This window comes from Mustela erminea, chromosome 1 (genome assembly GCF_009829155.1).
Source record: "Mustela erminea isolate mMusErm1 chromosome 1, mMusErm1.Pri, whole genome shotgun sequence".
NCBI lineage: Eukaryota > Metazoa > Chordata > Mammalia > Carnivora > Mustelidae > Mustela > Mustela erminea.
In genome coordinates, this window is record NC_045614.1 from 195200154 (window position 1) to 195226250 (window position 26097).

The 26097-nt window shown below is 35.1% G+C and overlaps 1 protein-coding gene across 1 annotated transcript in view; it reads right to left on the reverse strand.

Annotated features, from left to right (window-relative positions):
* Nucleotides 1-26097, reverse strand: part of TMPRSS15 (transmembrane serine protease 15) — a 116640-nt gene that overhangs the window by 84849 nt on the left and 5694 nt on the right. The window contains exons 4-8 of the mRNA XM_032345507.1: nt 20180-20331; nt 17463-17507; nt 15726-15761; nt 8471-8602; nt 1312-1420 (exon numbers count right to left, since the gene is read on the reverse strand). Coding sequence (XP_032201398.1) covers nt 1312-1420; nt 8471-8602; nt 15726-15761; nt 17463-17507; nt 20180-20331 — 474 coding nt within the window. The remainder of the gene's footprint in view (nt 1-1311; nt 1421-8470; nt 8603-15725; nt 15762-17462; nt 17508-20179; nt 20332-26097) is intronic.

Consider the following 26097-nt stretch of genomic DNA (forward strand, 5'->3'; position numbering starts at 1 on the left):
AGTAAATGTGTTTAGGACAATCTTCCCTTCATATGCATCTCGTGTCTGGGATATATCTACACAAGTAAACAATACTGTACATCTTTATGGGGCCATTTCTATGATTTGGTTGGGAAGAACTTGTTTGGTACTGACTTGTAACCTTTCATCAGCTATTATGTTTTCTAGTGAGTCATCTGGTTTTCTAGTGAGTCATCACAATGATTAAAACTATTAAACAGTAGGGATATGGACCATGAGAGACTGTGGACTCTGAGAAACAAACTGAGGGTTTTGGAGGGGAGTGGGTTGGGGACTGGGTGAACCTGGTGGTGGGTATTTAAGGAGGACACGTATTGCATGGAGCACTGGGTGTGATGCATAAATAATGAATCTTGGAACACTGAAAAAATAAAGTTAAAAAAAAAACTATTATATAGTAGGTTGGATTGGGAAACCATAATCCCATCCACCTGTTAAGAGAGATGAACTAACAGAATGAATGTCATTTGTCAAAGTATATCCCATAGAACATTTATTCTGCATGCGCTGTGGAGGAAAATGATTAGTGGCTTAAGATTATGTTTTTTCTTTTTTTTGAGATATTTACTGCTTGTTAACTATTCGAAACTGTGAGAAGTCCTGGACTTTAAAAAAAAGAAAAAGTTATAATGAGTTTATTCAGTGTTACTTTTATTTATTTGGGTACAAATTATTTTCCTTTGGAATACTGGGAAAGAAAATCAGATACTAGTCCTGTGTGAAAAATGCTTAGATAAATATTGAGGTGGATCAGCCTTCAGCCTGATTATTTGGATCATCACAATGATTGAATTAGTGGGCTGAAGTAGCTTGGAGGGCAAATACATAGTCACTGATCCCAGTGTTTTTCAAGATCTAACGAACAGGATGTGTATAGAAGGTGTCTCCAGCTCTTAATCTGCCATGACTAACTCACATCAGAGAAGATTTTCAAACAGATGCTGGCATAATGAGAAAGAAACTCTTCAGAGGCCAGGATGCATGTGATGGGAAATATTATGTATTGCAATATACAGATATACATCTGTGCCAATCATGGGGGACGGGAACTTACTGCAGAGTCCAGTGATGGCCCTATTTATTAGACAGTATGATCCATAGCACAGAACACCTTTTTGAAGGTGAAGAATGAGTGAGAAACTACTTGGACAAGTTATCAGTTGGGAAGACTTTGCTTCATAGCTAGTGAAAATGACTGTTCAAAAACAAATAGAGTACGGAAGGTGGTAGGACCTACTGTATCAGAGAAAGACTTAATGGCTTAACAGGGAATAGATGATGATCTATTACCGTATAATCCACCGGCAAACAACACTCAATTTAGAAGGCTTCGGGTAATGAGCAGCCTGGAAGGACCCAGAAGATCCAGTCAACAAAAACCTTCCATCACAAGCTGTGGCTGTGGAAACAAGTGGGAATTCGTGTCAGACAAAAAATAGTCCTGGAAAGTTTTCTCATATGAAATGGGATTCAGATCATCTAGTGAACACCTCCTAGAACATCGATGACTGAAATCTGTATGAGGCCATTTTACAAAACTGAAATGATCAAGTGGGAGTACATGAGATCTCATGTTTAAAATCTATTGCCCATTTTCAAATACGTGTATATAACTCACCAAAGATTCTTTTAGAAAAGTATTCTATTTCTAAGTACTCATACTTAAGCTTCATTTTCAGTACTTCTTTTTTTCATATTTTTAAGGAAATAAATATATTTAAATTATAAACTTCTAATTTAGACAAATAGCTACTAACTGTTTTGGTCTTATTTTCCCTATTAAATTGGAGCTAGGGTGAATTTCAAGTATGTGCATTACATACTGTGCTCTCCTGAAAATGGGCAGAATATGGCCAGGCAAATGATATGTGTGCTTCTGGTGGCCTGTGGTGAACTCTATCCATCCACTCTATTCCACCTTCTTTTATTTACTTGACAGAGAGAGATCACAAGTAGGCAGAGAGGCAGGCAGAGAGAGAGAGAGGAGGAAGCATGCTCCCTGCTAAGCAGAGAGCCCTATGTGGGACTTGATCCCAGAACCCTGAGATCATGACCTGAGCCAAAGGCAGCGGCTTAACCCACTGAGCCACCCAGGCACCCGTCCACCTTCTTTTAAACCTCTTGCTTCTTTTGTATGAATTCGCTAGCTCCGTATTTTCACATATTCCTGAATATGTCTCTTGCTTTTTATGATTCCTCATTTTCCTCTTTTATTTTTTTATTTTTTTATTTTTTTAAAGACTTTATTTATTTATTTGACAGACAGAGATCATAGTAGGCAGAGGGGCAGGCAGAGAGAGAGAGGGAAGCAGGCTCCCCGCTGAACAGAGAGCCCGATGTGGGGCTCGATCCCAGGACCCTGAGTGGACAGCAGAGGATTAACCCACTGAACCACCCAGGCGACCCCCCTCATTTTCCTCTTTTAATTCTTATAGCAAATTTACTTCATATACTTCTCTTTGATGTCATATATTATCAGTTGTCTTTAACTTATATCAGAGTCATTTCCAACTAGTTTAGAATCGTACTGAGGGCATGAACCAGGAGCCATGCCTCACTACTTTTTGTGTCCTCTTTACAGTTATTATGTATACTATGTGTTTAAAAAAATAATAAAACACATTTTATTTTCACAAACGTTAATTTTTCTTAGGTCATTTTCTATACAGTTACTTGATTCTGTTGACACCATATTCTAAAATAACTGCTCCTAGAGTGTGTCCTTTTTCCTCTTGGCAGGTTGGTAATTCCTCATAGGCCAGAAGCATTGATGGAGGGTAGGGAGATTAAAGAAATTTATAAAAATTAAACTGGTGCTCTTGGAATCTGAGAGCTAGAATAAATTAATCCAAAATGGATGGATGGAAAATCCCATGTAACAGTATACAATATTTCTGTCAAGTTATAAAATGCAAGCTATTATATGACATCAAATGTTTTATATGGACAAAAGAAAAAACTGAAAAGTGAACAGTTTTTGGTTGGCTTTTTTTGCTAGTTCCAGTATTTTTAAAAAAGCATAAGTATTCACTTTGTGATTATAAGACTGTAAGATTATAAATTGTAAGATATAAAGTCCATTTAAAAAATAATGGCCTAAGAATTCATTGCATTGGATTATGACTCAGTAGCCTGACTCCCAACAAAAGACAAAAAGCAAAACAACAAATAAACAACAACAAAAACTGAGAACAGAAAAGATACTCTAAGATAAAAGGATTAAGCACTGAAAAATCCATGACAAATTTGGTTGAGGCGGCAGAGAATATCCAAGCTTGTTGAGAGAACTGAATCTCCTTATGTGTGATACTTCCCTGAGCTGAAGAGGACAGTTAAGGAAAATTGGTACAATTCTAAGATAAACAGTAAAACATGTGATTTTTAATGCAAATTAATTTAAGTTTTTTTCTAGTTGTTAAGTTATTTAAGTAATTTTCTAGTTGTAAAAGGAAATTAAGTACTTTACTAGTTGTAAAAGGAAATCTTTTTCAAAGTCAATTCGCTGCCCACTGCAGACCATGCTCAGAAGATGGGACAGTCAGTCCTTCCCCGTCAATGATTGTGGCATCTGCTTATATTTTAGGTGATATGTGAAGCCTTTTAATCTGTTTGCCAGAAAAAAAAATACATATGGACTTCAAGATTACAGACAGTTCAAATAAGTCCACTGCTTTTGTAAATAGTTTGTATGTAATAAAGTAGAGCAATCAATCCACCAGGTATATTTGAATATAACTGCTAGCACTGATGGGGCATTTACTGTGTGCCAGCTCCTGTTCTGAAGTTATTACAGATGTATTAGTGTAATGTTCACAACCATCTGATCAAGTTACAGGTGGCAAAAGTGAGGCACAGAGGGGTTAGGTAACCAGCAAACATTCTCCCAGCTTGTTAGTGACAATTCAAAACCAGGCAGTCTTATTGCGGAGCATAGAAGGCTATCCTGCCTTATACCTCGATATACAGAGCTATCATGATGTTATCATCTCCTCTTTGAACTGAAAAGTGAGGGAGGGAGGAGGGTATGTGTGGGCAGAATTGTAAATTAAAGAAGGAACAGGAAATTTTAAAGAATTCCATCATTTTCATTGTACTTGCAATAACATTCTACATCAAGTAGGAGGAAGCAAAAAAAGAGTGAAAGGGCACAAAACAAGACTGGTTTAAGAATTTGTAAAACCGGGACGCCTGGGTGGCTCAGTTGGTTAAGCAGCTGCCTTCGGCTCAGGTCATGATCCCAGCGTCCTGGGATCGAGTCCCACATCGGGATCCTTGCTCGGCAGGGAGCCTGCTTCACCCTCTGACTCTCCCTTCCACTCTGTCTGCCTGTGCTCACTCTCGCTCGCTCTCTCTCTGACAAATAAATAAATAAAATCTTAAAAAAAAAAAAAGAATTTATAAAACCAATTTGCAAATCTGATAACATTTCAGTGATTCCTCCCTTCTTCACACCCATTCACTGCATCTTTGGGGGGAATTATCAACAGGTCTGCATCATACAACAAGATTCATAGTTTTCCAAAAACGTGATTTGTGTCCCCAGCGGCAGGATTGTTGTAGGTTTGCTATACCCTTTTTCAGACCCTTTGGGGGCACATCACTAGACTGCACTTTTAAACATGGAGCCATGTGGTGCCTGGGTGGCTCAGTTCGTTAAGCAACTGCTTTCAGCTCAGGTCATGATCTTAGAGTCCCAGGATCAAGTCTCCCACCAGTCCCTGCTCAGCAGGGAGTTGGCTTCTCCCCTGACCTCTCTTCTCTCACGCTCTCTCATTTTCTCTCTCTCTCTCTCTCTCAAATAAATAAATAAAATCTTAGGGGAAAAAAATGGAGCCATGCGACTGATCCTGGCCATTAAACTATTGTGGAGCTAATAGTATTTATTTCCAAATTTGATTTCTAAAAAGGCCTTCTAGGACATTCTTCCTTTGTCTGTCAGTGGGTTGCAAAGGATCCAGGGCATCCCAGATACCTACACAGAGTACAGCCCCTTGCCCTCTAACTTGGACCATGACATGATAAGCAAACTGTTTTTGTCTTAAATTGCTAAGATTGTTTATCATAGTATTTAGCCTATCCTAAAAAATATGATCAATTTTTCCAGTTGTCTATGAAGTTGTTGAGGTTCGGTGGGAATGGATAATCTACATTTCAAGTTCTGGGGAATTCTTGTATGTGAGGATAAAAGTATTCGTAAGAATATTCCTGGGGCGACTGGGTGGCTCAGTCATTAAGCATCTGTGTTTGACTGGGGTCATGGTCCCAGGGTCCTGGGATCAAGCTCCCCATTGGGCTTCCTGCTCAGCAGAGAGCCTGCTTCTCTCTCTTGCTTCCCTCCCCCCTTTGTGTTCCCTCTCTAGCTGTCTGTCAAATAAATAAATAAAATCTTAAAAAGAAGACGAAGAAGAATATTCCTGAAGACATTTAAAATAAAATTATAGTAGTACTGAACTACTTATAATAGCAAAGTTCAGAATGCCAAAATATTATTATTTCAAGAGATAGGCTTGTTCTAGGGGCTTTCTCATATATTCTTTCTTTTAATTTCAGGATATTTCTGGAGGACTGAATTTTACACAAGACAATGAAGCGGGCTAGGCTTTTAGATAGATCTAACCAAGCCATGGATAAGTAGGATTACTGACTGTTCAGGATTATAACTTTTTAGACTGCATAGTGCTTTACAGTGCAGCATGAGAAAAAAATCCCGAGTGGGAGATAAACGAGCCTGTCAAATAATATCAGGTATTTACTGAGCTCTCTGAAACCTTGCCTATAACAGGAGGGGATTCCTAAGTCATGCGTTTAAAACCTAATGAGAGCTCCCTCTGCTGGCTAAATATTTACTAGTTGTGTGCTTGTTTAGGTCCTCAAATTCTTCTCCAAGATAGATAGATAAACATGATCTATGACCATCCACCAAGGTCTATCTTGCACATATATAGAGGCATGCAAACAATCTATAGAGACAGTTGACAACTTCCAAATAGGTCTGAACATCGGTCTAAAGGCTGTGAGTCAGCATCTTTCCTTTTCATAGGTCAGCTAAAAAGTGAACTTTCCTGCTGACACCATTCTAATCGGAAGAGAAAAACAATTTAAAGAAGTCTTGGTTCAGCTATAGTCAGCTATAAGTTGTGTAAAACCTAAATAACTAAAGGCTAAAAAAGGAAGCTATGTGAGGAAGTCAACATTAATGTGACTCTATTAATAACACGAACTAGAATTAGAGCTCACAGCTGGAGAAGAAAGAGAGAGAGCGTGTGTGTGTGCGCACAAGGGTCATTTCATATAGAAAGAATATTCTTAAATTAATTTTCTTGTGAGTGTAGATTAATGGACACAAGCTTTCATGTAGAAATTATGCTACTAAAAGTTCAAGTTGGTGCTGAGGTGAAGTGCACTGGGCTTTTGGGCTTACCATCCCTAATGGTGAGTGATGACTTGAACTACTTACAGGCCTGAATCCTAGCTGGATAAGGACAGATTAATTGATTGATTTGTCCACATTTATTCCACAAAGGCTTTACATTTATTTTTCAAGTTAAATGCAATGCTAATTTTAAACTATAAATAATGACGAGAGCCAAGAAAAGTGAAAAATGAGAATCTAGAGACTTAAGAAAGTTAGTGACATGGAAGGTTAGTTGAGACTAAGGTTCAATTAACACAAACCTCCATGATATTGAAAAGTAAATACACAGTTTGATTGTGTCTTTCAGGCAAATTTAAAGAATTAAATCAGTTCTAATACAGAGGCTCATGCCATGCCTCTAATACTAAGGCATCATCCATACTGACTCAGGAAAAGAATTCATGGCCTTTATAACTTATTTTAGGACAAACTTTGTCACACTTACATGATATTTCTATGGTTATTTTTGGAAATGCACTGCTATGACTTTACCATGAACATTATTAACTCCATGACAGTAAAGACATTTTCTGACTATTCAACTCATCTTACATATTCCTCCCCACTAAAGTTTATCAATCATCCTTAAGTAGGCATAAAGCTATGTGCCTAAATTTGGCATTCATTATTCTTTCTGAAATATTTAGCAAAATCACCCTTATTACCTCATGATGGCACACTTGTATCATATTCTCCCTGAAAAGGTTTTGAAAACTGTCTGAAAGCCATAGCAAAAAAGAATTTTGCTTTCTTCTTCTTTGAGTAACTTAGTTATATAAAATAGATTAAAAAATATTCTGTAGCCTGCACTTTCTTCCAATATGCACTGAGTGCACTTCAAAGTATGTAGTTAAACTTTGAAGGTTTGAATTTTATCAAAGAACATTTGAATTGGGATTGCTTAGTAGAAGCCTCTTTAGTCAAGTTGCCTTTTTTCTGATTTGGTCCTGGAAAACAGGCCAACTGCCTTTTAAAGTAAGTACCAAGTCGTTAGGTAACTTTTCAAGCTTTGCTGTTATTGGAGCATTCATCTTCAATTAATAGCAAGCAAGAAGAGCAAAGTGTAGCAAATTGTAACTACAACCTTTATACATTTCAGGAACTATAATTGTGTTCATGGTCTGTTTTGATAATGATCACAAACAGCACCAAAAATTATTCAATTAATGCTGTTTAATTCTTTAAGAATTAATTATAAGTTAGAGTTATTCAAATAGTTCACCTTGCTTATCAATATATTTTTACAGGTATGTGATAGTCTTTCATATATGTTACCCAGCTATAAAATGAAGTCAAAGAGTGAATATATATATTGAATATATATAAATCACTTTGAGTCATGCTTGGCAAAGAGTAAGTACTACTTAAGTGTGAAATAATAATAATAACAATAGTTGATAATAATAATAATAATATTAACACTTAAACAGATGGCAAAATTTGCAAATCATGAATATTTTATTCCTAAGACAGGAACTTATTCATTACTGATTTCTATTATTCACAGAACTATAACTCCCGCACATATTTTTGTCTATTTGTTATTTCTACATTAAAAGGCAAACAAAAGGAACAATCAAAATTAAGGGGTGACAATTACTGAGAAAGGGACCATTGAAATGGCCAAAAAGAGAAGGATTAATATTATGGTATAATGGTGAAAAAACATGAACGAGCATTCAAATTCATAATAGTTTGGAGTAGCTTAATAAAGGATGAAAAACAATGACATTCTCTTCCCTTACTTATGACTGACATTAATCACAGCATTCCTTCCATAGTCATCAAATAGAATTCCACTTAATTAATATTTAATATTGCATAATATAGTTTAAGAAAACATTAATGCAATTATTTATTAGGTTCCATATTAAATTATAATCATGAGTATTGGAATATCTCATTCTCCAGTAGTTTCTGTTATCTCAGAGATGTATACGTGCGCGTGTGTGTGTGTGTGTGTGTGTGTGTGTGTAGACAGGGAGGGAGGATGAAGAGGCAGTGGTGAGAGAAAATGTGGATGGCCTTACTTACCACAAGTGTTATTGTCTTCATCAGAACCATCTGGACAGTTTAATTCTCCATCACAAAATAAATCAATTGCTACACACTTTAGAGCATCAGCACAAGGACTAGAACCAGGTGGACATACTATGGAGACATTTCCTTTAAAATTTAAAAAAAGAGATTGATTTTATAAGTTTTTTGCATAGTAAATTTAATTTCCAAACATATGTACAATGTTTGGATATTTATTATGTATTTTTCATCATTTAAATCTTTACTCATAAGCATATATTTCAGTTTCCAATGTAAACGTTTATTTCATTTAGTCATTTGTAAATGTTTAGAATATTAAATTTTGAAAAGAAGATATGTATTTCTTCATCGATGTTAAATATAAATGTTTAGCTTGTTGGTTTTAACCTTAATAAATCAATACTACTGTTTGGACATTTAGCTCCTAATGTTTACACCTCCTAGAACTGTTTATATGTGTTTAGTGGGGGAATTTATTGGAACGATTTTTATATTATCTGGAGTATCTAGTAACCACTTCCTTTACTTATAAACTTATTATTTGAAAATATGGGGGCTGAAGTCAAAGTTTGCATTCTGCAGAGCAAAATTTGTCAGCAAAAGCATTTTATAATAGAATAAAACACTTAAAATTCCCACTGCCTGGCTACATTGAGCAGTGGAGAAACCCAATCACTATTTCCACTCAATATTTCTTTGCTTCTTGGGTCAGAGATTCTTCGTGGGAAAGATGCAGACATTCCCCTGGAGAATTCTATGCCATACTCTGACCAGAATCTGATCAATTCTCTGTTCTCAGTCTGTCTTGTCACCTGCTCTTCTACATGCCTACATATAGAAATGCACCAAGAAACACATTTTACTTCTAGAAATTAACTTGGAAAATTTAACTGTGAGTCTTAAAAATGTCATATTCTGCACTGCACTGCCATCTGCTGGGTTTTTTTTTTTTTTTTTTAATTTATTTATTTATTTATTTATTTATTTATTTATTTTTATTTCCAGCATAACAGTATTCATTATTTTTGCACCACACCCCGTGCTCCATGCAATCCGTGCCCTCTATAATACCCACCACCTGGTACCCCAACCTCCCACCCCCCGTCCCTTCAAAACCCTCAGATTGTTTTTCAGAGTCCATAGTCTCTCATGGTTCACCTCCCCTTCCAATTTCCCCCAACATCTGCTGGGTTTTAAAAATATATTTGATTCTGAAATTTCTCCTTGTGTTCCATGAAATTAATTTGGAAGATAAAAGTGCTTGTGTCAATTAATCTACCAAGGTAATACCTAATTAGGAACATTTATGGACAGGGTTGATGGGCATATATTCAACTAAATTAGATTTTTATAATTGGCTCTAATTAAAATGGATATAAACCACTGGGAAATTCATGGATCACCTAATGTCTGAAATAGGACATGGTAAAGATCAGAGTCATTCCTAAAGGACAAACTACCTCCATTTTAAGATTATAAAAAAGAGTGATAAAACTGGTATTGAATAAACCTAAAGCATATTATAGCTGTTGATATAGATGAGATACTTATCGAGAGTCCTTAATCATTGAGTCCCTAATCTATTAAAGACATAGTGTTGATAGTATTCCATAAATGCTTGCTAAATAAATAACAAAAAGTATTATTCTAGAAAATCTATATCTCATTTTAACAACAGTTAATAAAATTCGACATATTCAGCCTTTAAAAGAAGAGATTTGGGGTTATAGTCAGAAAGATGTATAATTTTTTCTGTCCTACCATTTCTCACGGGAACTGTGCTTCAGGATGGTCACCTGTCTGTCTGTGGTTTACTGAACTCTGCAGATTGAACCTCCAAAACCACACTTGCACGTGGTACCCAGTGGGATCTTTTGATCTCATTAATGACCATTCATTCACTCCACAAGTGTTTATTATCCATTTACTTGTGTCAAACACTTTTGAGGAATGGAGATAAAAGGGTGAATAACAGAGCTTCTATTTTCATGAAGCTTGGAGTTTAGTGAAAGTCTGGTTCATTAACTATTTTTTTTTTAAGAGGTATAAAAAAGTGCTATGGGAACACCAAAAATTAGTCAAGAAGTCTTCTTCTGAGGCAGAAATTGAAAACGTCTTCATACTATGTTTTGAAGGATGGTTAGAAATGTACCAGGAAGAGAGATGTATGCAATGCACATGACAAGACCACAACGATGTACAGAGAACAGATGAGTATAACCTATCTGGATGGTAGGATGTTTGCGAAGACCGTGGCAGGAAGAGAGTTTGGTTTCAAGTGTAGGAGACTTAATTTTTTTTTTTATTTTTGTAAAATGTGAGAAATATTTTTTCTGTAGGTGATGGCATTGAAAGTTTTTATCTGTGTGTGGTATGATCAGTCCATGTTTTGTTAACGCAACTCTGGGACCAAGCGGAGAATCATGTAGAATAAGGAGACAAGCTAAGGAGTTGTTTTTTTGGTCAAAGTGAAAGAGGTAACGATTGGAACTCTGACTGGCTCTTATTAGTGGATAAGGGTTGGAACTTCACCCTAGTAGAGGAGATGGGGCATGGACTAAATTGCTATTTTACGAGTAGACTAGATGAGTTTTAGTGACCAGATGTGTCCCTGACTAAAAGGAGTGGAAAGGGGATGCTAAGAATGATGCTTACACTTTTGGAGTGGCTAGTTGAATTAATTCATGGTAATTAATCATGATGGTAATTGTAAGAGGAACCCCTGGTGGGATGAGAAAATAACTCTAATTGGAAGTATTTGGAAACAAAGATAGAAATATGACGTACTCCACTTTGGGTTGTACTCTATTTTTCCAGACTCTGTTTCCTAAACAGTTTTCAGCTGCCTTAGTCCGTGAAGAAAGAGGAGTTTTTCATATTGAAACCAATATGGAAAATATAATTGTTACATTAGCACAGTACATCTGGGGATTTTATCAGATTGTGTTTTTACCTTGTCTTCTGTCTTCCTTTCATTTCATTACATAATATATGATGACAATTTCCAACAAAACCATTCATTTGAAACATTACTTGTTACAGAAACTAGCCAGATGCTGCTTTTTAACAATGGCCTTCCATTCTTAAAGCTAGAGTTCTTCAACTTGTATATTATTTTCTTTGTCATTTCATTCCTTAATTCTTGCTCTGGTATTTCTCCTTCACTAAGAAGTCTGTACTGTACTTCTCAATAGAGAATTTCTAGGAAAGGTGTTAAGTAATTGTATTTAAAGAAATGCACACAGACAACATAATAATTGATTTTGTTTATCAGAAGCTGAACAAATTGCCTGAATATTAATTACATTATCTTGAGTGGTGGAGAAAAGTTGTGCATGTATTTTTCTATCTATCCAGTATTTTATCTTTGGGAAATTAATTCTTTGGCATTTTGTGAAAACTACTATTATTTGGGATTCTGCAAATGCAAGGTTTTTATTGTCCAATTTTATTTGTACCATAAATGATTCAGTATAAACTCAAGGTGATTGCTCCAGCATGACCCAAAGTCACAACAATTTTCAGTGATTTGTAGAGAGGAAGCACCTGTGTTTGCTTTGTGCAGGCCCTGTGCACTGCATTGGAGAGGAGAAAAAGACAGAAATCTATCTTTTTTTTCCCTTCCAGACCAATTACGAAGAGCATTGCCTACAAGATAATAATTTACAAATCATGTTTTAGAAATCTTACATTTTTATTTTTCCTATTACTCAAATGGGAAATAGAATGCTGGGTGGACAAAATTGTTTGAGATAACATTCAGCCACAAATCCTTATAACGCTTAGCCATGAGCATGGAGTCTCAACCCATGAATACCAGCCTTTAGAGATGAAGTTAATTTCTCTACACTATATTGGAAAAATAAATATCGCCTTACAGAAATTCTTAACAACTTTGATATAACTAATTTCATCTTTTTTTTTAGTTGGCTGGCCAATCCAAATGCAATTACAGTGGAAAGATACTTGAACAGTTCAGAAGCCACGGACATAGGGATATTCTCAAGTAGAGGAGTGTGCTTAGCAACATACATGCTGTTCTCTCCAATGGAGAGAAAGAAAAATAAAGTTATATTTGGTGTTGGATCAAGTCCTTGTGTCTTAGTCCTTGGGCAATTCAGCTGAAGAGTATAATTCTACCTTAGCTTCTCTTGACCCAATTTCATGTTCTTCACTCAATCAGCCAATTCTTTTTCTTCAATCCCCAAGCCCCCCCCCCAATATAGTAATATTGGAGCAAGATTGCATTTTGTATGAAATCGAGAAAGCCCACAATAGTGAAACTTTTGTTTTTCTGCAATCACTGCCTGCATAGGAAGCAACAAAAGACTGGAACAAGCTATATTCTAGAAATCCTTCAAGCATTTGAATGATTGCCCAAAACAGCCCCTCTTGGCACTCTGTAGCAGCCAAGAAATCAATCAGCATAATTCGACCCTGGTTCCCATCTCCCTCCTCTAGTGTTCCAAACAGGTTAATAAAACTTTACAGTAATTGGTAACAAAGACAGTTGAACAATAGAACATAATCCTCATGGACTTTGTACCTGCTATCATACAAAAATTCTCTTTGGCAGAATTTATAATAGTACTAATGCCAGGTATATGATGCGTGCATTTGTTGATTTTTCTCAAACCCTGTCTTCCAGGCATATAGATGAAAATAAACTTAACATCCCTGAAAGGCATATTCATAATAAGTTACTGCTTGGAAACTGTGGTTTTCAAGTTTAATTTCCTTGTTCCCCTCTGTAAATCTATAGTATCTCGCTGTAGGAGAGGAAAAACTGGGAAGGATGACTGGGGGCTCATGGATCCAGTAAGAGGAAACACGAGCTGTTGCCATTTCCTTACCTTATTATAATTCTTTGAGGTTTGATTAAGGTAATTCAATAGTCTCCAATAAAAGGAGTGTTTTTGGTCAAAGGAATGATCAGATTTAAATAAGCATTACCAAATACAATTATCTTGTTTTAACCCTAGTCTTATTTTTTTAAATATTTGTTTTTAAAAAATTAACATATATTATTTGCCCCAGGGGTACAGGTTTGTGAATCATCAGGCTTATACATTTCACAGCACTCACCGTAGCACATACCCTCCCCAATGTCCATAACCCAGTCAACCTATCCCTCCTCCTGACCCGGCAACAACCCTCAGTTTGTTTAGTGAGATTAAAGTCTCTTACGGTTTGTCTTCCTCCTGATCCAATCTTGTTTCATTTTATCCCTCCCTCGCCCCCACGACCTCTTGTCCTGCCTCTCAAATTCTTCATATCAGAGAGATCATATGATGATTGTCTTTCTCTGATTGACTTTAAATATTTCTTTAAAAAAAAAAAAAGCAGCATTCAAATGCTCTCTCCCCACCCCCGCCCCAAGTCAGAAGGGAGAAGAAAGAAGGAATCTAACTTTGTGCCAGTCACGAATTCAGACAATACTATTATCTCTCTTTTAATTCTCTCTATTATTGTCTCTCTATTTTCTCTCTTTTAATTCTCATGATCATTCCCTAAGATCTATAATTTAATCTAAAGTTAAAAAAGAGGAAATAGCTTGCCAAACACCACATATAAAGTAATCGGTGCAATTAGTTAACGATGGATTTGCCTATGCCTTTTCAAGGATAGAGAACTGAATGTTCTGTTTTGGTTTTCAGTTTACATATCAAATGCTTACAGTGTGAATAGGGCTGACTCTGGACTGATCCCACCCCTGTAGCTCACACGTAGGAAAGGAGATTTTGGCTTCACCTCCCATGAGAGCAAAGTATGGGTGAACTAACTTTCATGCTCTTTGACCCCCATTCAATATCTGCTTTGGCCAGAGGAAACTGGCATAAAGTTCATCCACTTCCTTCCATTTTTGATAAGTTCGTCCTCAGGATAGTAAGGGAGGAACACTTACTTTTTAAGTAAGTGTTTAAGGAACCGAAGACTTTCTTGCTTTAATGCTGATTCCTGTCCCTCCCTGCCCCACCCACCCCCACCCCCGACCAATCATTCTGTGTATTTCTCTTAGGACACTGTATACACCTGAGATGTCTTCAGTACTGTGGTTCCTGTGAATCACTCAATGAATCAATAGACAATTGAAAATAGACACTAATTTGGATATTGGTTGCTGACTTTCAAAGTTTGAGAAAGATACTTCTCAAAATATGCTCCAATTATTTTTTTTAGCTTATTTTTAGACTGAGGGAATTAGCCATTATCAATCCTCAAAACTTTTTTTTTTTTTTTTTTGAAGTATGTTGTAAGGTGGTTTTAAACGCTGTAAAGTAATTTTCCACATTGGAGAGGAGACTTTGGGATCAAGAACAGTTTTAATTTTTAGTATGCTGGGTTACTATATGAGTAACACCCAAACACAACTCCAAGCAGCCTTTTCCTACCTTAACAGTCTCTGGATTTGGAGGTGTGATGGATTGGTTCATAAAGGATTTTGGTTAATGATTTACATATCCCTTTGGTTTTCAAACACTGGAATTATTAAGTCTTACACAGAAGGGCATTTATAGTTTTGTAAATGTAAAACTTGTACACTTATAACATTTCGTATGGATTCTAATAACATAAAAATGGCAATGTTAATTTAGGAGCTGAAGATCTATACAATATTAACTTTGTGGAGTTTATCTGAAGAAGTGAGGAACACACCCAGGTCATTCAATATGAAGACTAAATTAGGACCAGAAAAGGCCATTTAGTTGACAAGCAGATAGAGAGAAGCACAGTAAACAACTACTAGGAATCCAGAGAAACTGACACATGAAAGATATGTCTGGAAGTTAGCACAAAGTAGCTACTTTATGAGAACTTGTTGCTTGAGTGAATTCAAGGCTATTTTGGTGCTGGGTTAGCAAGGCATATTGAGTTGAGACAGCAAGCTTTCCTACCTTGTATGCAGACAGAATAATCAAAGAAAAAGAAAAAAAAACTTCACATCTGATGAAACCTACATCTCTTCTGGCAATCATTTTGATCCTATTGGTGGCATTCTTAGCAACAGATAATAACTAGGGTTCTAACAGCAGACTGAGTGAGGTCAGCTAATCCAGGCATTAGCCTTAAATACTGCTGCTCACTTTTGGTGAAGTCTTAGGCTTAAGCTGCAATCTTTTATGCTCCAATTTTCTTATCCATAAAATAGGAGTAATATTAACTGCTGTGTTAGCAGAGAATTCTTAAGAGCCTAAAATAAAACATAAGTGAAAACTTTTTAAAAGGTATAAATAAAATTAATACTGACCTGGAGTTGACAGAGGACTGTGGGTTGTTAGCTTGCCTGTGAAAATAAATGGAATTAAGACAATAATTACCTTTTAAAACTGATTATTAGAACTTCATTGTATATTTTCTCTATTTAATCCTTAACCTGAGAGTTTTTATAGTTACTGTGAATTATGATTATCTATTAGCTTAAGGATATGTCATTTGTATTTGGATCTAAGAATAAATCTTTTATGTTTTCATTGATTTTAGAATTGTAGAGCAGAGGTTTTTAGATTTTAAGACATCTTTTATTTTCTAAGTAAAGAAGATCATGTTATTCACTTATGAATAACTAAACACAAGGATTCATTAATTTCTCAATGGTTTTGGACTTAAATGTTCTAGTTTAATCTGATGTTATTTGAAATAGAAGGTTGGGATATGCTTAGGCCATGGGCTTTGGCCTCCAGGGGAATTGCTTTTAATTCCCAAGTTTGACACCTAATAGCTGTGTGACTCAGGGCACGTTGCTTATTACTTATTTCTTTTTAAGTGGAAAAAATATTACATCTCTACAGCATCATTCTGAGAATTAAATGAGGCAATGCTGGTAAAATGTAGTACCTGGCCCAAGTAGATACTTTAAAAAAATGTAGATCTTTCCAATACTATAAAATTGCTCATAATACTAGATAGTACCAAAATTAATATCTTTATAGTATTATAACAATCTATACCTTTAGAAAGCATTTGTGTATAACTTTGATATTTAGAATGAGTCTATAATATTTGGAAAAATTTTATTATTTGCATTTTATGGGAAGCAGATTTTCATAGGAATAAAAAGATGTGCCCAGTGTTTCTGGTAGTTGGCAGAGCCTGGATTGATATTTAGGGCTCCTGACTTTAAATTATTTTTCTGCAACATAGTAATTTTACACTTGGAGATAGATTAGGATAATTTGAAAAAAAAATTTTTTAAAGATTTTATTTATTTATTTGACAGAGAGAGATCACAAGTAGACAGAGAGGCAGGCAGAGAGAGAGAGGGAAGCAGGCTCCCCGCTGAGCGGAGAGCCCGATGCGGGACTCGATCCCAGGACCCTGAGATCATGACCTGAGCCGAAGGCAGCGGCTTAACCCACTGAGCCACCCAGGCACCCTGAAAATTTTTGATAATTTCCCAAAGCAAACACTTTTGATAGTGGTGTGATCTTGGTGAGACAAAGTGAAGCTCTAAGTTTCATGCGCAATAATAACCAATTGTAGTTAGAAAGATGGAATAACGGAATGCTGGAACAGAACAAAGTTAACATTAAGCTTTGGATTGTCCTTTCTCAAGAACACAGTACGTTCTGAAGTCATCATTTGATTATTTTTTAAATGTTTTTTCTTTCTTTATTCCTAGTGACCTTAGAAATATTATGGATTCATCTCCAAAGCTTCAGGATTTGAGCCACATTTTAGGATGCTACACACTCACACATACACACATACATAGCCTTACACACACCATACATGCATACAAATGTATATAGAATTTAAAATATGAAAGGAACATTGAGATTGGAAATGTATGTCTTTGGCATGTGTAACTAGGCATGATAAAATCTGCAAGATTATGAATTACATTGATCTTAACCAAATGTAAACTTCTTATATTTTAATATGAAGAATAAATGTCTCCGCTAGGGCTATTGAAAATATCCTTTTATAATGTCATGCAGTTTGATTATCACCAAGTTATATTTTTTAAAATGCCATAAGTACTGACCTGAAGTTGTTGCAGGACTTACTGTAGAGAAATTCCCCAAAGAGGCTGGAATAAAGTAAAGTTGATTTCAAGTTTGGTATTATAATATAAAATTATTATGAAACAGTGAGTGCAGTTTTAATATAATTAAAGGGCATCTGTTCTTCTAGATTTCCCATTTTATCCTAACTCATGCTGGATGTTTCTATCATTATTTGATTGTAATACATTTGATGATTTCCAGAATCTCTATGTTCTCTCAATAAAATTTATCTATGCAAAATATTTGCTTTCTTTTGCTCATTTAAGAAAGATACCTATTCATCGTAGTTATAGAGGATATTTTATATTTAAGACGTACTATAACATTGCACACCACATCATTTTAAACTTAGAATCAATGGTTTTGCCCTAAAATATATGGAAGATATCAAAATAATATTGCACATAATAATAGCTACTGAGAACCGAGTCTTATTTAATCATGAAGTCGGCTTTTCACATAAAAGGTAAAAAATAGCTATTTTCCTTTAAAATGTTTAATAGTTTTAAATATATAATGACAACTATGAAAGATATAAAGGAAATCAAATCATACCTTATGAAAAACCCTCATCTAGTCAGTTTGTTTTTATTCAAAGCTGTATTTATGATAAGTACGTGAAGAGTTATAGCCTCTTCTAGTAACTAGGTTGCTTGTTTCAGTATTTCTTAATTTCTTAATTGTCTTGTTCCTACAAGATCTATAGATGCTTCATAAATAATATATAGTAGATTATTGATGAAAAAGATAACAAAATAACATTTATAAGATTTTTTCATAAAGATTTTAATATTTTACTTTCTTACTCTGATTTGGCTGTCAGCTATACAAAAGTCCATGGTATTCATGAACATGTCATCCAATTTTAAATGTAATAAATTTAAAAAGCTGCTCGTGACAAGTAAATATTAAATTTATATATCTAAAATTAAGCTTGGTATTATGTTTATGAATATGTCCTAACATAGTTCAAAAAATTAAATGTAACTTCAATGTGTGGAGCATATTCTTGAGTTGATGTTGTGATATGGTTTACTGCACCCATGGTATTTATTCTAAGTTAACTCGAGGATATGCTTTTATTGAGTAAATATATATTTTTTAAGACCACCCCCAAAGAGCCCAACTGTAGGGAGTCATGAAAATAAGTTTCAGCATATCTGTTAATTCATTTGCCATTAAAGACCTCTAGAAACTGATGCATATTCAACTAAAGATAGTAAGAAACCAAGTTTCTGAAAGAAAATGACTATTGAGAAAGTATGGATCCAGGCTGTTCAGAGATAAAACAAGCAAATGAGTGTAATGGATAAGAGCACAGACATTGGGGTTAGACCGCCTGGGTCAGAATCTTCCATCAGACTCTAAATAACTGTATGATGTAAGGCTATTTATCAATGTTATCTGTGCTTTGGTCTTCTCATCTCTAAAATGGGGGGAAGGGTGACAGTAAAGACACCATGTAATACAATTAGCATAAAAGTTAAACATGTCAAGAAGTAAAGCACCTATTCTAACCTAGAGTAGTAGCTTTTAGCTCATGTGAATCAAAGATTCCAGTCTTTACTCCAGCAGTTGTGCCAGAGGGAACCAAGTCATCACTAGAGGAGGCTCTGAAGAGCATTGGTTGCCTTCTCATTACACAGGTGCAACAGGATGCAACAGGAGGCTCAACGAAAAAGAAAACTGTGCTTGATGAACCGATACTGTAAGGAAAAGCCACCAGAGGTCTGCAGCTTCAGATCTACTATCACAAAATCAAAAACAAATAAAAAAAGTCAGCATGGCTTTTATACATTTGCTTTAAAGACAAACATACACTGACTGATCTCATTCTGTAGTAAAATAAATAAATAAATAAATGATAATAATAAAATAAAATATTTAAAGACAAAACTGCTTAAAAGTTGGTCTTTATTCCATTTGATGTGGGTATTTATATATTGATTCATTTTCTAAAGCCCAACAATTTCTAAATTCCAAAACATACTGGACTCCAAGGTTTACAGATAAGGAATGATGGGCCTGGCAAATCAGTAGTATTGTTCTCAACCAAAATGAAGACATAATGTAAATGTTGAACTGAATTGAATGGAGGACAACTAGAATGGAAAATTTAGAACAACCTAAGCATTGATAGACGTTATTGTTCTGCTATTATTTTTGATGACTCTCTTTCCCTTTGATTGATTCTTATTTTAAAATTACTTATTTTAAAAATGAAGTTTTATTTTTTATTAATAAGTATCCAGGATGAATCAAACTCGTTGACCTCTCTATTTTTCCCTATCTTTCTTTTAAGTTCCTAATTAGAGAGTGGACTTGACATTTGACCTTGTAATTTAATAATGCCCATGACTCTATCAGAAAGTAATGAGTAGTCACTTACTGTTGGATGGTTCCTGCAAAGTCAGGGTGTGCTTGACAAACACCAAGAATGTCATGAGACCCACAAACATGTATGTATGCCAATATTTGCACGATCTTTTTTGATATTTTACAAACTTTTCCTGACTGATATTTTCCTTCAAATACGGTTTCTCCGTATTTCACATTTCTCATGTAAATGTGCTACCTCAGGCAATAAGACATGTTCCTAAAGTCAAGGACGATCCCACTGCTTCCCTAGTATATAGCTAGAATTTTAATTTCATAGCTTAATGATTCAAAGAAATCAAATAATGTTCACAGATACCTGTGATATCTATGCTGTTCAAATCAATATGGAAAGTGACCAGTTGGCTGGATTTATTTGCTTCAATGCCTTGAATCAGTTCTTCTTTTACATTTTCATCTGACACCCACTGGGCAAAGAAAAGGTCAAATATAACTATAACGCTGCCATTTCTGCAAAGCAAAAGATGATATAAGAGGGAAAAGTCAGCCTTCATCAAATGATTTGTGCTTAATTCGTGTAAGGTGTCTTTGAAAATCTCTATAGTTCTCACCTTATTACACCCGTGTAGTAAAACTTGGTAGGTTATGTCAAATATTATCTTTATTTTATAGGTGGAAGAAAAAGAAATTGAAAGACTAAATGTTTCTCTAAGAACACAGACATATCCAGAATTGGGATCTTGAGTTTTCTGCATTAGAACCTAATCCTCAGGCCATGTTATTCCCAGGGTTATCTGTGTCAAGTAAAACACAATCACTTGGTATCATGATGTTTACTCTTAATTTACTGTTTTAAGGAAAGAAAAGTGCATATCTGTAATTTTTCACAGGTGATTTTTAAGTAAGGAGAAGTCTAAGAGAGTTTTACTGATTTTAGAGAAGTTTCCTATATATAAATTTATATATATATAAAGGTCTGATAGCAAGCTTAGAGCAACAAATCTATATCTATCCTTTCTTCTTTGTTCTTAATATAAAATATCAAAATATTTCAAGGGATAGAAAGAAAGAAGACACATACACTTGGGATTTGGGGTCTATTCAGTCAGTCTCATGGTAAAAAGCTGGAATTATTTTGCCTACATTATTTCTGACCAGAACATTAGAATTCAGTTATATGGCCCAAATCCACATTCCTTTTTATTTGCTCCCTGTTTTGTAACATACATTTAAAAAGTTTTCTTCGTTGGGGATTTGTTAACAGTTTAAAGAAACATAAAAATGAACAAATTTTTGGCCCAAAAGGGCTATTTGAAAGACTTTTGCTCTCCTGGCCACACATGTGCTTGGCTTACAGTATTCTTTTAGGGTAAAACACTTAGGAAACAAACTAATCCTGATCTTCATTGTACGCCCTTCAGAAAGCTGGGGGCTACTCAGAGCACACTCGGATCCTAAAGAGGAAGACTAGGGACAGTGAAATTGTGGATTTTATGTTTGCTGATTCTGAAATTTGGGCAGTTACACTCATATCCTTGTGGTGTCTGTAAGTTAATGAGGTTCTTCAAGGAATTCAACAATTCTAAAAACCCTCTTTATCTATTTTTCCATACCACTACCTTGGTAGAGTGTAGAATGAATATATATATATATATATATATATATATATTTTTTTTTTTTTTCCGCCAGAACTATATATAGGACCAGAACATTCCTTGAAGATCATAGTAGATTGGCATTACCTCTAGGTGTGATAGTCCTCCTTTAAGTCTATGCTACTATCCAGGTTCATAGTTTAGCAGAAGTGATTCCTTTCTACACAGCTGGTTTTTCATTTCTGAAATCAACTGGCTTACTCGGATATAATAATTTCACATTTCACCTTTATTAAATAGATTAGGGTAAAAAGAATGTTTAACTTTGCTTAAATCATAGTACTAAATCTTATAAATGAGAAGTTTCCTTAGTAATGGTTTAATTCAGGGTTCCCCAAACTTACCCATACATACATAGAACCACTTGCTTTGTATGTATCATTACTTTGATAATGATACATGTTGTCACACACTATTTTTTAATCTACTTTTCCACTTTCACTAATTTTTCCATGCTGGCTGATCCCTAATTTTATTTGAGAATAACCCTCTATTTTCTCAGGAAAGGTGATTTCTCCAACAATTCCTTATGTCAATGACAGTTTTGTTCATGGGTATATGACTGAGTCTTGAATGGAATCTGAGGCGACAATGATGAGAAACTTCAGGAAAGTTTGTCCATATCTAACTGGGGAAGGCTCGTAGTAGACTACTCTTCTTTACTGAACATTATCATATTTACATATGATTGCCGGAACTGCCATTTCCACCTTGGGACCATGAGACAAGCTATGATTGACAAGCTAAATATGGCATAGTGAAAGAAGGAATTAAATTCTTGATTATATGATTGTCATTGTACCATTGAATTAACCTCTGCTGAAACCTTCAGTTTTCTTGTGATGTCAGATGATAAGCATTTGCTGGTTGTGGCATTTTTAGTCATGTGTTCTGCTAATTGCAGTTTTAAAAATCCTAAGTGTCATACAACTTTCAGGCTTTATTCCATATTTATTTAAAGAAAAGCTCCAGGAAAGGAAGATTACTCTATTTTTTGCACCTGATATTGGCCAACAATGTTATTTTAGCAATAAGGAGATTGAGACTCAGACTAATGTAGGTAACTTTGCCCAGAGTTATACGCTTATTACTGTAAGTGATAGGAATGAAATACAGAGCCTCCATTTCCCCAGGTGCATTTCTCCATAGTTCCTATTCCATACCACCAACACTGCCACTATCAACACCATGGGAACTATTTGTCAAGAGGAAAGACAATACAACACATTTGCTTAGATGCACGTCCAGGTTTTTATCTTGCAATGGTACCAGATTTTTATATCCAAAATAGATAGGGAAAACAGCTAGTTGAGTTTTGGGGGGAAGAAGGGATAGGTATTTTTTCCTTCCATAATTCTGAGAGATAAAATCTTCTCTTTTCTTTTCCTCTCTTTCTCGCTCTGCCTCTCTCCTTTCTCCTCTGTGGCATTCTCCCCCCTCTCCTAGTTCCCTCTCGCCTTTCCCCTTTTCTCTTCCTCCCTCTTCCTTTAATTATGTCTCCTTAACCACCCTTTGCCCCCAGATAGTTAAATCTACTATGGACCAAGATTAAATACATTTTTCTATCTTCATAACTACATTTTAATTTTACCCTTGGTTACACAGCAGATAGTTTAAATTCTGATAAAATCTCAGTTCTTTCTCTCTCTCTCTCTCTCTTTTTTTTTTTTTTAAGATGTACTTATTTATATGAGAGAGAGTATGAGTGTGCAAGCAGGGATAGGCGCAGTGGGAGAGAGAGAGAGAAATCCTTAAGAGATTCCCCACTGTGTGCTCAGCCCTACAGAGGCTCCATCCCAGATTTTGGGATCATGACCTGAGCTGAAATAGAGTTATTTCTTTATGTAATTTCTTCATATTTAATTTGACTGAACACTTGCCTTTATTTTGTTAGAGTTAGGGAGTAAAGAGGTAAGGCATCTTTGATAGAGAAAGTACAAGTCTGGAATTTTCCTTCCCTGATTTGAAAGTAACTGGACTAGTTCATTCTCAGGCACAAAACATTTTGTATAAAAGATGTATCTTCTTGGTTGCAAATTATACATTGCAGTCAATTATTTACACTTTGGAAGGACAAGAGTTTCAGATTCTATATCCATATACAGTTTTATTTGTTTATTTATTTTTACAAATAACTTTTTTTGTTTTTATTTTAATTTCAGTTAGTTAATGTATATCACATAGAGTTTTATTTTTTTGAATTTCTTTTCTCATTCACCGTAAAGGCTGAGATAAGAGGCATATATGTAGAAATCAGGAAAATCATAATAAATATTTGTGTTTTACCGAATGAGAACTCGACAGCTGTTATTTGATTAGTTGGATCCTGATCCTGATCACTGCTGTGAGATTGATTTTATTTATTAAAGTAAATGAGAATTCTTCCTTTAGGGAAATCACCACCACCACCTAAGAATGGCTATTTTCATTTCAAAGTACTTATTTCAGTGGAATATCTGTTTTCTTTTTTCTTAAAGCAGATAAATTCTATCATTGCACAGAAAGCCTGTGTGCAATAAATCAAAATGTTTCTTATCTCTTATTTTCTTAATGATATTGATAACCTCTAGGGTTGCTGAGTAAACAAAAGTCTTGTTTCCTAACTTTGTGACTCATCTGTGCTCAAAGGGCAAAATAAGTCACATATTGCCACAAAGGGTAAACAGCATTTTATTAAAAGAATCAATGCTAAATTGCCCAAACATTTGGGCTAAATGTCCAAAACACTTTCCACAAAGCATATTGTTCCCAGAGGAGAGAGCAAACTCGCAGAGTGGCCACACACACACACAAATGCACACAATTTAACACACAATCTGGGGATTGACATCAAGTTAATGCTTTTATTTTCATTTTTTTATTTTAATTTTTAACTTTTTAGTGTTTTTTTTCATTATGTTATGTTAGACACCATACAGTAATGTTTTTAAAAGGAAGAAAGGATACCTTGATGACTCAGTTTAGTTTTCTGACTGCTCTAATTTGACCGTATACCCATAAATATAGGATGAGTTGAATTGAAATCAGTAACCAAAAGGAAAATAGGTATTTTAAAGGATTTTTGATATATTTTTCATAGTTTACGTGGTAGTTAGTTGAGAACTTACTTATTTCTGTTGCCTGATTTTATCAATTGGAGTTTAAAATAATTTGTAAAGGGGTGCCAGGGTGGCTCAGTGAATTAAAGCTTCTGCCTTCAGCTCAGGTCAGGATCCCTGGGTCCTGGGATCAAGCCCCTGTGTCTGACTCTCTGCTCAGCAGGGAGCCTGCTTTCCCCTCTCTCTCTCTCTGCCTGCCTCTCTGCCTACTTGTGATCTCTGTCAAATAAATAAATAAAATCTTAAAAAAATAATTTGTAAAGCTAATTAGGAGTCTGACACTTTATTCTGAATATGTCATTTTATAAATGATTATTTAAATAAGCCTAATTGTTTGCTTCTTGCTTTCTTTCTTGCTTCTGAATTTTTTTTTTTAACCTTCTCTTCTCAGTCTTCCAGAGAGCTGAGACTTATAATTTATCTTACAGACATTTTCATGAAATTCCTTTGCATGCAATGCAAAAGAGTTCAAAAACTGACTTCTGATTTAAAAAATAGTTTAGCTACATCCGGGTATGAGTATCTTTTCAATGATAAAGTGAATTATTTGTAAATCATTATGAAATATATATCAAGGTTTAGCTACTACATTGCTTTTCTAGGTAGCTATAAAGGAGGATAAAGAAATAATTCTTCAGCCCGAATAATTTATAGTTCCCAATATAGTGACTTTTACCATCTAGAGAAATAAAAGAGTACTTATTAAACATCAGAGAAAATGCTGGGGTTTTGATAACCCACCAAGACTGTGTATAAAATTCTATATTCAGCAATTTTTCCCAATCTAGTGAAAATAAAGTTATCCAGCTTGTTGTAAGCATGTGGATAGGAAGAATTCCATTAGCAAAACTATCCTAATAAATTCTGCAATAGACTCCAGGCTTTGTATGGATGTCACTGGGCTGAGCCTGATATAAGAAGAGGCAAATACCTGGGATACCTCTTCTTCAGAAATGCAAAAACCTTTGAGAAATCTGAATTAATGATTTAATGCTGAGCTCCACACTCGATCCTCTACAAAACTGGAAAAGGGAAATTGGATCCACACACCCCAAAATAGACAAATTGCTTAATGTGGCAAAATAAAAAAAAAAAATAAAAAAAAAAAAAAGTCTTGTATGCGCCTTTTTATCCTCACGGAATATTGAATAAATATGTTAAAAATACCCCTTTGAATAAGGAAGATGTGTTCCATATACACTATGGAGTATTATGCCTCCATCAGAAAGGATGAATACCCAACTTTTGTAGCAACATGGATGGGACCGGAAGAGATTATGCTGAGTGAAATAAGTCAAGCAGAGAGAATCAATTATCATATGGTTCCAATTATTTTTGGAGCATGACAAATAGCATGGAGGACAAGGGGAGATGGAGAGGAGAAGGGAGTTGAGGGAAATTGGAAGGGGAGGTGAACCATGGGAGACTATGGACTCTGAAAAACAATCTGAGGGTTTTGAAGAGGTGGGGGGGTGGGAGATTGGGGGAACCACGTGATGAGTATTAGAGAGGGCATGGATTGC